Source organism: Sinocyclocheilus grahami, unplaced genomic scaffold (assembly GCF_001515645.1).
Source record: "Sinocyclocheilus grahami isolate Dianchi unplaced genomic scaffold, SAMN03320097.WGS_v1.1 scaffold356.1, whole genome shotgun sequence".
NCBI lineage: Eukaryota > Metazoa > Chordata > Actinopteri > Cypriniformes > Cyprinidae > Sinocyclocheilus > Sinocyclocheilus grahami.
The window spans coordinates 602374-616641 of record NW_015505535.1 but is presented as its reverse complement, the minus strand read 5'-3'; the positions used below and the strand labels follow the sequence as shown (position 1 = coordinate 616641).

At 40.8% G+C, this 14268-nt stretch overlaps 1 protein-coding gene across 6 annotated transcripts in view; it reads left to right on the top strand.

Annotated features, from left to right (window-relative positions):
- auts2a (activator of transcription and developmental regulator AUTS2 a) overlaps positions 1-14268 on the top strand; it is a 405306-nt gene that overhangs the window by 375594 nt on the left and 15444 nt on the right. The window contains exon 1 of one of the 6 annotated variants that reach the window (XM_016229715.1): positions 7666-7722. The exons of the other annotated variants lie outside the window; for them this stretch is intronic. Within the exon in view, the coding sequence (XP_016085201.1) occupies positions 7719-7722 (4 nt within the window). The 5' untranslated portion in view covers positions 7666-7718. Of the gene's footprint in view, positions 1-7665; positions 7723-14268 lie in introns of those variants that run through there. 6 annotated transcript variants of the gene reach the window in all.

Below are 14268 nucleotides of genomic sequence, written 5' to 3'. Positions count from 1 at the left end.
ACAGCGAGAATAAAAGTTAACGCCTTCTTTCTTTGCGTGAACATTTGGGCGGCGTTATGCAAATCTTCCCACATCGTGACGTAGAAATGTGGGGGCGTGTTAGAACGAGCCGTTTTAGGTAGGCGTGGTTGACTCTTAAATTTTATAAAGAATATCTCTTTGGATTTGAGACTTTACAGATCTTCTTTATGCACCAAGAGCTTGCAACACTTCAAAGAGAAAGAAAAAAATTGAAATCGCATCATATGACCCCTTTAACTTCACATATGTTGTGTTCACCTCAGCACCTCAAACTAATTTTAGACGAGTCTTTGCACATCTGCAGATGTGTGTTTGTGGGTCTTCTTGCCTGGCTGTGCATGTGTAGACAACTGTAATCCCCTCAATCTCTTTCTCAGTACTCCATTGAAATATTGATTAAAATTCCAGCCCATGTGTTTAGCCAGTGCATGATTAGATCTTTGGCTTAAGTTGTCAAACCCAGACTTTCTTGGAATAACCTTATAACATTAGGAAAACATCAGTGTCTTCTAAGGTCCAGGTGCTTGAAGAGATAGTTTAATTGCCTGTGGGTTCATCATAGTTTGTATCATCTTCTTAAATTCTCTTTTGCAGATTACAGATTTTCTTATCATGAGCACAAGGCCTACTGTATCTTTATTCAAGTCTCCAGACACCAGTTAGTGGCCTGTTTTGTGCTGAAGTCTCTAATTTTAAGGCAGATTGACACAACTGTGAGTCATTAAGACTGAAAGAGGAGCTGTATGAAGTCCAGGAGGTAAAGCAGTTTTCCACCATATAACTGCTAGATGTTTTTTGTTTTGTTTTTTACAGATCAGCACTAGCCTGAAGTAGGGTCAAGCTGGTCAGGAACTGTGACCCATAAAAAGAGTGAGTGAGAGAGAAATGCCTTGTGGACACACATGGTGGTAGCCACGGATAGATGCTTTGACGGACCACCTTCTGGGTGGGATAACTGCCTCTCTCTGCCACCCCTGTGGTCCCTCAGGGAGAGAGCTCCTCACTCAAATAGTAAACACTGAAATGCTCAGTTGGAAAGGAGGGATAAAAAAACAAGTGTAGAGGCACAGCTGGTGAACAGTGTGCAGAATGTGTGTTCATATCTAGGAAAAGCAGAGTATTAATTGCTCCCTAAAGAATTGATGCTTCCTAACTCACTCTCTCTCAAGCCCTCCCTCCATCTCACAGCATTTCTTCTGCTGACACTCACTCATTCCTATCCGGGGTAAAAATAAACACCTTTGGCCCTGCAGGCCAGGATTAGGAACACCTCTCCTCACCTCTGGCTCTCTCTGTTTCCATCACTTCTGCAGAATTCCCTATTGAAATGTTAGTCAGAAGTCTCTTAGCTCCCCATTTGAGCAATCACATGATCCGTGACTATCCCTTAGAGCAGCGTTCCCCCCCCCCCCCCCCCCCCCCCCCCCCTTTGTTGAAATGTTAGTCAGAAGTCTCTTAGCTCCCCATTTGAGCAATCACATGATCCGTGACTATCCCTTAGGGCAGCCCCCCCCCCCCCCCCATCTCCGCATATTTCGCACATATATCTTACCATGTACAGCGGTTGTGCTATTCGACCATAAGTGCCCTGCAAAGTGGACATCACCAGATATTCCACCATGATTCCAGTTCGAAACAAGTGTATATGTTCCATTCAAAGGGCATTAAAGTGTGCAAGACATGAATTTAAATTGTATTTATTTACATCTCTTTAAAACAAATTAATTATACCTAATTTTGCTGCCACTGTTCCACCCTTTTCTGTATCCTCTGGAAGACAGCCTCGCGCTGGTTATGGTCTAGCTGCGTTAGAGTTTGGAATCTTGGGTCCAGCACAGTGATCTCTAACAGGTAGTTGTATACATCCCTGCTGTATCTCTCTGAAACATTACTGAGAATTGCTCTCTTTGTGTCGGCCACAGTGGGGGAATCACCGTCATTTGGTGCCATGCTTTGTTCATTCATGTTCTTCAGTGGCACAATGAGAGACACAGTGAGCCTCTTCTCTTCACACAAGACAGTGGTAGCTGTCTTTAAAGGATTCAGCATTTTCGACCATGTCACAGGTATCCAGTGTGTCAATGTTTCGGGCATTTTGTCTTATTTCTGGGCTGGTGAGTGCGGCTGTTATGGCAGCTTGCTGCTCCAGGTAATGAACCAGCATATCCAATGATGAATTCCATCATGTGGTGACGTCCATTATTAATTTGTGTGGTGGCAGTTGTAGCAGCTTCTGCTTAGACGTCAATACCGTGGCAGCTGTCAAACTCCGGTGAAAAAAAGCAGTTACGCATCTCACCCGCCCGAGCAAACGTGCGATACGTGCAACACCGAGGCCAGCCTGTGTAGCGAGGTTCATTGTGTGTGCAAAGCATTTGATGTGTGGCTCAAATCCTGCCTCGCGCACAGCCACATCCATATTACGCGCATTGTTTGTTACAATAGCGATGCCATGGTTTGGGTTTTTAAGACCCCAGTCAGTGACCGCTGCTTGTAAAACTTCAGCGATGTTTGCCTGTGTGGGATTCAAAAAGTTGGCGAGTCTGCAGTACAAAATGTACCATTTCCCAGTTACTGTTGATTATATGGACTGTAATTGTGATATAGCTCTGCGTACACCTAGAAGTCCAACTGTCAGAAGTTATGGCGATGGTTTCTGCCTCTCTTAGAGTCTGTACAACGTTTACATTGCACTCTTTGTAGAGGGTCGGGACCACCGTGCAAGTAAAATGTGCATGTGACGGGATGGCGTACTTTGGTTCCAGTGTGTGGATGAGTCGTCGAAATCCCAGATTTTCCACTACAAAAAATGGTCTCATATGAAAATATGAGCTGCAATGAAAACGCTGATGTCTCTTGTTATTGCCGTTGCTCTTGCACTTGATGTTGGAAGTTTAGCTGCAAAGGCATTTGTTATCGTTGTTTGCCCTTTCATGAGAACTGAATTGCTTTCCATTCTCTTAACAGGCGTGGGTTTTAGTAAAGAGCTGTGGTTGTTTTCTAAATGCTTTTGCATAGTGCTCGTGTTAGCAGAGGTGTACGGTATTAATTTCTAACAATGTTTCCAAATTGCAAATTTTTTCGCCGTTTCTTATTTCCACCGGGAACCCAAATGCCACACCAATGATTTAAATGTCGCCGGCGCATCTTCTATCCTTACTTCTCCCTCACACTCCATCATGCCACTATCGCGAGGATATCGCCAAGTTCTCGCAAGACCAGTCGCATCTCGCCAGAGATCTCGTCACACTCCTATTGATTATTTTACAGGCACAATATTTCTTCTAGCCTACCTTGGTTCTGATAAGTGTGGCACTATAGGCCTACAGAATAGAGCAAAATCAGGCTGCCTGGAGGACTTGTTCAATTCAAGCCAGCTTTTGGTTGCTCCAGAGAATTCTTCGCTGAAGGGAAAATCCAGTGTGTGCTTTCATATAAATAAGCACTAATGAAGTGTGAAATGTTCCATTTTATCACCATTGGTTCCATTTATTGGAGATTCCACACCCGGGCCGTGGTTTCATAAGCTCTATGAAGAGCTGTCCCGTTTGCAGGATTGTCATCATCTGTTCCAGATTACATTGCTCTGAGAAGACGCTGTTTGATTTCGGTTTTAAATGGTCTTTATCCCATGCATTAAGTTTTATTCAAACAGTGACATCCTATACCAGATATTTCAGTCTGGGCCTCAGTGCTTGGGCTTAAGGGACACTGGAAAAGCAAACAACTCACCCTGCTGAGGGCTGCTGTTTAGATTAGATACAACAAAAACACACACGCAAATGCATTGAATTCTGACCGCTAGTGCCTACCGACATACACTCGAGAGACTCACACACACGAGAGACTCTGCTTCCCCTCTGCCTCAGACATGGTATATGATTCTTACGTCCCGTTACAGGTATGTGTGTGTCAATGTGTCCGTCTGAGCCACGGCCTCCTCTGAAAGTGCTGCCCTGCACAGAGCCAGCTTTGTTCTGATAGTAACCCAACCCAAGGACTCGCAGGGTCTGAGGGGGTCCTGGGTTGCCCAACAACTCTCCCAACCTCTGTCGTACTGAAGTGTGTGTTGAGAGACTCCCGAGGTAGCTGGCTGTTTTGGCTTCCCTTAGCACTTCAAATAAATGAAGACGTGAAAAACACACACGCAGCCTTGTGTCACATACTTCAGCCCTGGTTTCCTTCGATCAACACAAGAACAACCAATTGAGTTTGATTTTAAAGGATGAACTTGTTAAAGTGTAGTAGGAAGGGAAGGAGAAAGAGATCACAACATGGGAATAAGTGGAAAGAAAGATACTCTGCTTTGGATTCTGAATTTCTTTGGCAACAGGTTGAGCCAAAGGATTGGTTTACAGCCATGCCCTAGGAAGGCTGAGTTTCCAGGTGGCTCAGTCCTAACACCCCTTAGGCATACACACACACACAAACAGCATGTGTCTCTAATCTCCAACTTACTGAAACATGAGCCTTGGGTAATGAGAGAACTTTACACACACACAGGCTGTGTGAGCTGGTAAGTGCCAGTTCTGGTGGGCTGTTGGAGGGCTTATGTTTCCAGGGATCTCAGTGAAGGGCAGAACTCTGTCCCCTGTGTCACACATTCAGAGAGACAGAGAGGCATTGAGTGCAATTTCTGCCCTGTTTGAATGGATTAAAAACATTCAGCTGTGAAACCTGAGTGAGAGAGAAAAAAACTACAGGACTGATTAGGGCTGGGTATCGTTCAAAAATTTTCGATACCGATACCTTGACTTCGATAATCCTGAACGATACTTTTTTCAATACCAATTTTATGAAATAAATTTTATCTTAAAAAAACATTATCTTAAAAAAAAACTTTGGTTTTATTTTTCAGCTTGTTGATGTTTATACAAACTCAAAGACTCATCTCCTGAGCCACTGCACAAAGGAACAAAATGTAACCAACACAATAAATCAGTGCAAAATAGTTTTAATAAAGCTCAAATAGTCTTCAGTTTACACATCTGTTAGGCTACATTTACACTAGTTAGTGTTCGTTTTAAAATGCATAGCTCAGACAGAATCATGATTTCTATTTATTTTGCATTGATTTACTGATGAGCATTAGCAGCTTCCAGTGCTGTCTGCTTGTGTTCTTTCTTCCATGATCGCTGCTCTGACTCAGAGGTAATAACATTTAATTTCAGCAACATTACATGGCCAAAACACACATTAGACGGCAGGGCCGGATTTACCTTTTTTCGTGACATAGGAAAAACAAATTTTTAGGCCCCCTTCCCTATTAATATAATAGACCTAATATTACCACCCAAGCAAACAAAAATATTTCTTAATCAGTGGAAACCGTTACAGTGTTTTCTATCGCAATAAGCGCTTGCATTCAGTCAAGAAAAATTGAATGTAGTTCTTAATTTGTTTGATAACTGATAAAGACCATTCCAAATAGGTGCGGCGTCGTGGCCACTAGATAAATCTTATTTATTGTCTTATGTAGCATGATGCTACAGTTTGCATGAATTGTCACATAACACGCGCTTTCGGTCACGATGTAACGTTAGTATGAACGGACATCTGCATATGATCGGAACTCCACGCAGCTCCCGTGCTACTCTCCATTGGAAATGATTGACCGGTCTGTCGTTTGTCGGAGATAGTGGAAAGCCAGCTTGAAACGCAGTGGAAACACCAGTATGACAAGGATCGTTTTCATTTAAAAAAATTAACTCACCAGTGTAACTGTAGCCTTACATCTGAGGGGGCTGGGACGCATTCACACTACAGCCTCACGTGTGCGCCACATCTCTAAGTGTAACCGGAGTTAACTAGTAGGTGTGTTCGACTTGACGCGGACCGACTGTGCAGACCAATCGGTGTATTACAGTACCACGAGAGCTAAAGAGAGCAGACTGCTCCGTGCGCTTTCGAATCACTCTCGCGGATGATCGATCTGCACCGCACCTCTTCTAGTCGAACACACCGGCTAGTGCTGCAGGCTTATTGGCTCACTGACGCTGATGAGATTAACTCAATTCATTTTTCGATTCTTGGGATTTAAGAATCAATATCGTTCCATAAAAATGAGAATCTATTAATATCGAGATATCGATATTTTTTACCCAGCCCTAATAAATAAGTACTTGGAAATTGGAATAAATTTATATCGGAAGCAGAAAATTATAAATATTTATATAAATATAAAAAATATGCAAACTGATATGTAATATGCCATTTCATGAATAAATAAAAAGATTCATATTTTTTACATAATACAATTTATTAATATATCATTAATATTATTATTGTCTGCTTTCTATACATTCCTATATACAACTATACAATAATATTTATATTTAAATATATATTTATATAAAAATGGGTAAAACTGTGTGTGAAAGTGATGATAAAGGCATTTATAATGTTGCAAAAGATTTCTATTTCAGATAAATAGTGTTCATATCGATATCGGAATTATATCGTATCGACCGAAATTAAGAAATATATTGTGATATCAATTTTGGCCATATCGTCCAGCCCTATTGTGTGTATATATGGGACATTCTACAGAATTGGTCCAAAGTCAGAGTTGGAAGTGTCTTGAAAAGACAGCCACCTCCCAATTGAAAGTACCCAATAAATCATGATTTTATATATATTAAGCTTACTAATATTTTAACCCTTTCCCCGTTTTTTTAAAAAGTTGTCAGCCACCACCAGCGATGATTTTGATGATTTTCACTCAAATTTGATGGCCTCCAGTATATTTTGCTGTATGAATATTTGAATATGTAATACACCAAAATAAAGATCAGAGCCTCTACTTTTAAACAAAAAAAAATCTGTTTTATTCTATCAACACTTCAATATAGGTAGGTTTCATAAAAATGCATAATTTTGAGCAAAAAGGTGAGAAAATCAAGTTTTTATCAAAAACTACATCTGGATAATATTCAGTACGATTATCAAAGCATAAATCCAGTAAATCGCTTCCATCAACACCTCCAAAGCTTGCACAGACATATTCCACTTCCTGGATCAACATTTTACTCTGTAACGTTATGCAGTTTTATATGCTGTCTATTGCTGATGATCACATTATTTTTCATATGCATCTGTTTACATAAGAGATCGCTAGTTTTTCCGTCCTGTTCATGTGTTGTTTTTTGTTCGGGAGGTTTTGTACTCGTTCAGAAGATGTGTAATAGCGCCCCCGAGTGTATAACAGTGAAAACACGAAAAGCCGTAAAAACTCGTCTTTGGCGGGGAAGCATTTTCTTTTAAAAGACGAGATAACTCGTCAATGGTGGGGAAAGAGTTAATTATTATTGTGGGTTTCAATAGATAATAGAAGGATCTTAATAAACACCTTAATAAAAAGTTTAATAAAAGATTTGAATACTTAAATGCTTTTTAAATGTGTTTTTTGATTGTGGGACAGGCCCACAACCTTACCTGTTGTTTGAAGCGCCACTAATTGTCATTGTCACTAATTGTCTGTTGTATTGGCCAACATTTATTTCGTGTATGTTTATGCGCCCAGTGTGGTTGTTATTAGTCTCTGTAGGTGATGTCACACTCTGATCCCCACCTCCTTAAACACTATGGTACAACCCACTGGGTTAAACCACTGAAGCTGTGAAGCTGTGTGTGTCATTCAACCACTGCACAGGACACTAGTTATATCAGCCATCACAAGCAGCAGGTGGACCTGCTAAATGGGTAGGTGTGTGTATGAATATATCTCTGCTGGTGTGTTCCTTTATGATACTGAGTTTAGAGCTACTTCATTAGTTCATGAATCACTGAAATAGCAACAAGGAGATAAGGGGATGGAAAGACTCTGACTTCCATTCAGTTACTGACAGTAAACAGGTGTCTTGTAATACTTTTTGTAGAATAAGCAGGGTGTACATATCAGTTATGGTGTGCTCGCCATCTGCTAGTGTGAAAGTGTGTGTGTGTGTGTGTGTGTGTGTGTGTGTATACTTTGAACACTGCAACTGCAACAGGATCTTGCTGCAACTGTCTCACTTTTTACAGTGGGCATCTGTTCGACATAATGCTCTTGTGTCCTCTATTAAAATCTTTGATGACTACAAGGTCACATGGAGACTCACAGTTCAGGTTTGGTTCCTCAGTGGATGCCGACTTGTATGGTAACAGATATTTACAGTCCTGTCTGCATTTACCGCAGCATTAGTTACCTGCTTTTTCAGAAAGAGATAAGAGGGTTTGTTTAACAGAGAATGCCTGTAAGAGGTCTAGACAGATGAATATGTTTTTTTTGCATGTGACCTCTGATGTGTCAGATTAATTCTAAGGGTGGAACTAAAATGTGCTTTCAAGGTCATAGATAGTGTGAACTTCTTATCCTTGGTCTAGACATTAAAATATAGCCTAAATGTTGTGCTTGCTGACAGAAGGCATGCTGCTAAAATAGGAAGGTGTAGTGCTGATAGACAGGACTTTGACTCCCTCATCACCTCTTTCTCTTTTTGTTTTCCATGAGTGTGTAAGTCTTCTCGGAGGCTGACTGTGCTGCTGGTGTTTTGTCTGTTCCGGCATGTTTACATCAGTATTCACTATCACTGCAGCTGCTCTTTGAACAGCTGAATCATCTGCATTTCACAGTCAGATGTAACAATTTCCCTTCATTCTAAAACTCATTCAAAAGCTATAATTTTGTGAACACTCAAGTATAGTCTTTGCTTGTTGTGCTAGGCTTAATAGCTGATTTAAATTCAAGAGTGTATGATGGACAGAAGTACAGTCCACTCAGTAAATCATTCTCTTATGTACCTGTGTATCATTTGTTCAACTGTTAAACACTGAAAATGAGTCTTTCTACAATCTGGAAAACATTAACATTAAGCATAACTTTGAAATGAATATAAATTGCCGTTTGCATCTTATTTTACTTAATGTGATGTATATCTAAGTGAAACGGGTTGTTCAAGAACAGGGCAGAAATTGATTTTATCCATCAGGAATTGATTTGATCATAAAAAATTCTAGCAATTCCCAGGTGAAGTCAGACCAAGTTGACAAAACAAAGCTATTTAGGTGTTGGTTAACATAATTAATTAGCTTGTGTGGCCTCAATGATGTCAGTGGCCTGTACTTCTGTCCCTCAGCTTAAATATGGGTTTTATACAGACTAAGGTCTATAGTTACTGATGAAAAAAGACTGAGTTATGCCTTTTCCTTGAGTGACTCTATACACTTGCAGCAAGTGTGTTAACACCCTTCTGGGTTGCGTGTATGTGTGTGTGTGTGTGTAACACATTCCCAGTTGCTGTCAGAGCATTCTCTGGTTTCAATGTGTGCACATGATCTCAGTCCTCAGGGATATATAAAGATTTGTTCTCAGAGGGATCAACACTGTCCTCGCCATGGATGAAATCTATCCTTCTGCCAGAGCCTAACCAGCCTCCATCTTACACACACACATGGACTCCTTAACATACTCTGAAATGTAGATCTGCCATGGGCCCTATGATCAGAGAGAAAGTTTGAGAAAGACACAGAGGATGTGTTTTCAAGACCTGGTGACATGGTTGCCTAGACTTTTGGGCATCATAGGCATGTTCAGACTAACTAGACTCAAATCTGATACATTGAGACGTGATATCTACAAACATTCACAGGGGTGCTAAAAAGCAAGTGTTCAACACAGACCGAAAGCAAATGTAGTAACAACAGCAGGAGCTTGCCAGCTTGGAGCAGAGGCAGTGAAAAGCAACGTGTGACAGAGTGAATGAGGTGTGTGTGAGAATGAGCTGACGGTAATGTGTTTGTGAGGGTGGGATGGGTAGTAGTAGTTGTGTGTGTGTTCTCAGGACCCCAGGGAGCAGTGTGTCTGTCACAAGTGCTTAGAAAAACATCTCTGTGTTAATCACAGTAATTACAGCAGATTGACCAGCTTTAAACAGCGGCAGCAGCAGTTACCACCTTAGCCATCTGTGGGAGACGAACCCTCACACATCCACTGAACTGAACAATCACACAGATTCACACACATCCATAAAAGCAACAAACACAGCACAAGGTGCTGAGTGCAAAGTGAATTGTGACACTAAATGGGCGGCCAATATAAACACCCAGACATCTGCTGTTGTGTTTGCTCAGTCTCCTCAAAAATGTCCCATGTATGCTCAGAATGGCATGTGGGGTTTAGTTTGTTTGTCTCTTGTGAATCTGTATGCCAGTTGATTTCCTCTTTTAGATTATCGCTGACATGAAGTATTCATGATCTCACATGATAACCATGAGGGTCTTCTATTTACAAACATGCTCTGATTGGTCCGTTACACGGGACCCTACCTGTCACTATATGACCATTTTCCAGCTGTGTCGGTCACTGATTTAAAAAGGGTTTTCAGAAAAATTAACTACAGCCCTGTTTAATGCTGTTAGGATGGAGTCTCTGAGTATTTGCAGCATTAGCTCACTCTGATATTGAATGCGTAATGAAGACTCCTGGGTCAGCAGCCTGCCTGAGTGTGTTATTTCAGCCCAAAGGTTAAGAGGTGGATTGGCCTGTCTGTCATTACAGTGATTGATTATGGCTGTGAGCTTGGCTCGATTAGGGACCAGGAGTGATCTCCTTCCACTAAAATGTAAGTAAATATCGCCTCTGCAATATTTGGCTGATGTAGTTTCTGGTATACTGTTAACCGCAACCAACATCTCACAACATAATAAAAATGTGAGACAGACACAAGGGCCAGAATCTAACCTGGACAGGTCAACACTTTTTTTCTGTATTTTTATTTTTGTTCTGTATTTGCCAATATTTTCTATCTTTCTCTCACCCAGGCCTAGTTGTGCAAATAACAGCGATTTTCTGCATTTTTGTGTGTGTATGTAATTGGCATGGGGATAATGTGGCGGCTTGCCTTTGTTTGTGTATGATCTTGCATGTGTACATGACAGATGTGGCCACTGTCAGCTGGGATTAGTCCGTCAGCACCTCAATCACAAGTTGTGTTAGCATTCCCAGTTCATATTTAAAGCCATAGTATATCAGCTTTCCATCTGCTGAAAATATGTTAAAGTGTGTTTCTGTGTGCATGAGCTGGCAGATTCTTTTTATTGCATCACCTGCAGCTGTGCTCTCAAATCAGTGTTTTACTGTTGATTACATCAAGCGATGTTCTTTTAAATGGCCCTGTTAACAGGTTTGTTTTTTTTCCAAACACCTGTTCTGAACACCTAGCACAGGTGCACCGTTACTGTAGTATAAGCATGACAGCTGTTGAGTTCAGCAGCTTCTTATTGCATAATGACATCCTCTTCAGTTAGGAATTTCTGCCTTACGCTAATCTATTTGTGATGCAAGATGTTTACTCTGGTATTAGGAGAGATAAATTCATTGATGAGAGATGAGAGGCTTCAAAGACAATAAGAATAGCCCACTGCTGCTGTCATCATCAGGTTTGAGCTGGTTAAAATTGTTAATCTCTGAAACATGAAGATGTGAGGCTGCATGCTTGTTGCTACTGCATTGTTTCAGCCATGGCTTTGAAGCTGCCCTCTGTGGTCCTTACATCATCTTTCTGTAAAGCCCCCTGTCCTCTGGTCTGCTCCGAGTGATCACAAATAGCCATGTCTAAGCTGTTACCAATGGGCTGAAGTCTCAGGTCAGCTGATTTGACAGTAAAACGGTTGACAGGCGGAGAAGACGTGCAGATCTGTCAGTTACAATGAAGGAAAGAGTTTAACACAGGCCTGGGGGCACTGAAGGAAGGCCCCATAACCCCAGACCTCATCTCTGGCTTGGCAGGAGTATGTGGGCTATTTCAGGGCGGAAGGGATGTAGAAGTGTCAGGATGCCTGAAGCCCAGTGTAACAGCATGACTGGCATTTGCCAGAAGGATAGGTTATCGGCACATACCACCCAGGGAGGCCCAGTATCCTGGTATAAGTATACTTACAAATGGCAGAAAGGCAGAATTCAAAGCACACTTTGTTCACTTCAATGTTTGTGCTGTTGTTTGTGCAGAACTGCATCAAGTAGTCAAACTACGATCAAATAGTGACTGGGTAGTCAACTAGTCTGTTTTAAGAAGAACAGGCCTAGATTTAAGTTTTTTTTCTGATGGCAGTGAGCATTTAAATGGGGCAGCAGGGGAAATCGTGGCCTAATGGATAGAGAGTCGGACTTGTAACCCGAAGGTCGCGGGTTCGAGTCTCAAGTCCGGCAGGGATTGTAGGTGGGGGGAGTGAATAACCAGCGCTCTCTCCACCTTCAATACCATGACTGAGGTGAGACCCTTGAGCAAGGCACCCCCCACTGCTCCAGGTGTGTGTTCACGGTGTGTGTGTTTGTTCACTACTCACTGCTGTGTGTGTGCACTTGGATGGGTTAAATGCAGAGCACAAATTCTAAGTATGGGACACCATACTTGGCCACACGTCACGTCCTTTCCTTAAATGCTTTGATGATTATATACCCAGAGACTCCTACAATCAAAATGAAATCTAAATGAAATCCATTTCTCTCTCACACATACTTGCGCTTATCGATATTCTTGCCTTTGCCTTAATTATTTCTCAGTGTAATAAAAGCACTTTTTTTAAAATTGGTAAATAATGCATTTTTCAATTATACTTCACAGACAAAACATTTGTTATCATTCTGCTTTGAATTACAGCATCGAAATCGAATCAATTCCGATTCCAGAATCAGATACTAGTTGTCGAATTAAAATTTCGATGCTGCCTATCGATTCCTATGTGCTTTTTTTTTCATCTGTGAGGACTGGACCTAGCGATCTGCCAGGACCTTGCTCGCTAATCTAAGCGCTCCAAAGTTTGGCTGCATTTGTGATCAGAAGCCAAAAAAGCTAAATATAATATGTGAGATAGCTCAGATGTTGAGATAGTGAGATGTTGCAAGAGAGGTGTCACCACCAACATGACAAAGCACTTTAATTTAATAGATCGTTAAAGATCGCGAACGCGATTCAAACACCAACGTGATTCTATTCCTAAATTACAATGATTCGTCTTATATTCCTCAACCTTTGACATGTGCGATCAATGTTGTGATCACTTGGTTCGTCCGTGAAACATTTAAATTTGAACATTCAAATCACAGAAGTACTGGGATAAAAGTTTATAGTTCAGATGTAAACTGTGTGTACGATGTGTATGGTAGCGATTAAAATAGAGTAACTCACCTTTTGAAAGTAATTTGAAGAAATTTGACACTTCAAATGAAGATTTATCGATTACATTGTTACACCAGTAGGTGATGAAAAGGGGCTGTTAAAATGTATTTGTCTTTGAATCATACAAGAGATTCGTGCAAGAATGCTCATTCATCCAGTAATGAAACAAGTACATCTTGAGTGAGTCATTTAATCATTAATTCATAAATTATATGTGATTTTGTTTAGTTGTCTAATGTTTTTTCTTCAGAATCATGAGAACCACAACTTCCATTGGGGGGAAAAAAAAGAAAAAAAAACTCAATTTATCCAGAATCATGCAATTCTATTTTGCACAAAAACAGCTCTTAAAGAGTCCAGTTGTTATGTAGCCTGTTGATTTTTGTTCATGGTATTCAGCTCGAATAAATGGTTTGCAAAAAAGAGACACAGGATACATCATAGTCGCACGCAGTAGTTTTCAGTCGCAAATGCGACTGAAATGGTCGCACTGTCGAGCCCTGTGATTGCCATGTTATTAAACAGTATTAATATGTTTGATTTGAGTCCACATTGAGTACGTTTACATGGACAACAATACTCCGAATTTAATACGATTAAGACAATACTCTGATTAAGAATCTACCATGTAAACAGAGATTTTTGATTACCTTAATTCAGCTAAAGTCATAATCAAAGTAAACAGAAATCGAATTAAGACATGTGGTGTATTCCTATTTTAGTCGCATTACTGAAGTGCAGTATAGACATGTAAACACCTTAATCACATTATTACCGTCGCGTAGGACTTTTCGCTGCATTTTGCGACAGGATACACACACGGCAGTGTTCAACTAACAGCAAATAAAAGAGCTTCAACACCGCCATCGTCTGTATGCACGTCTGTATAATTAACTGCACTTGAGGCTTCCATAAAATTAAAAATAAAACACCCAAAACTGTACATGGCATCATCACGAAGACGAACTATGTTTATGCGTGTAATTCCAGAGGGAACGTCGGATGGCGTCACGTGGGGACGTAATGATGTGTGCCATTAATTAGAGCTATGTACTATAACATGCAAAACGGGAACATGAAAGGAATATTC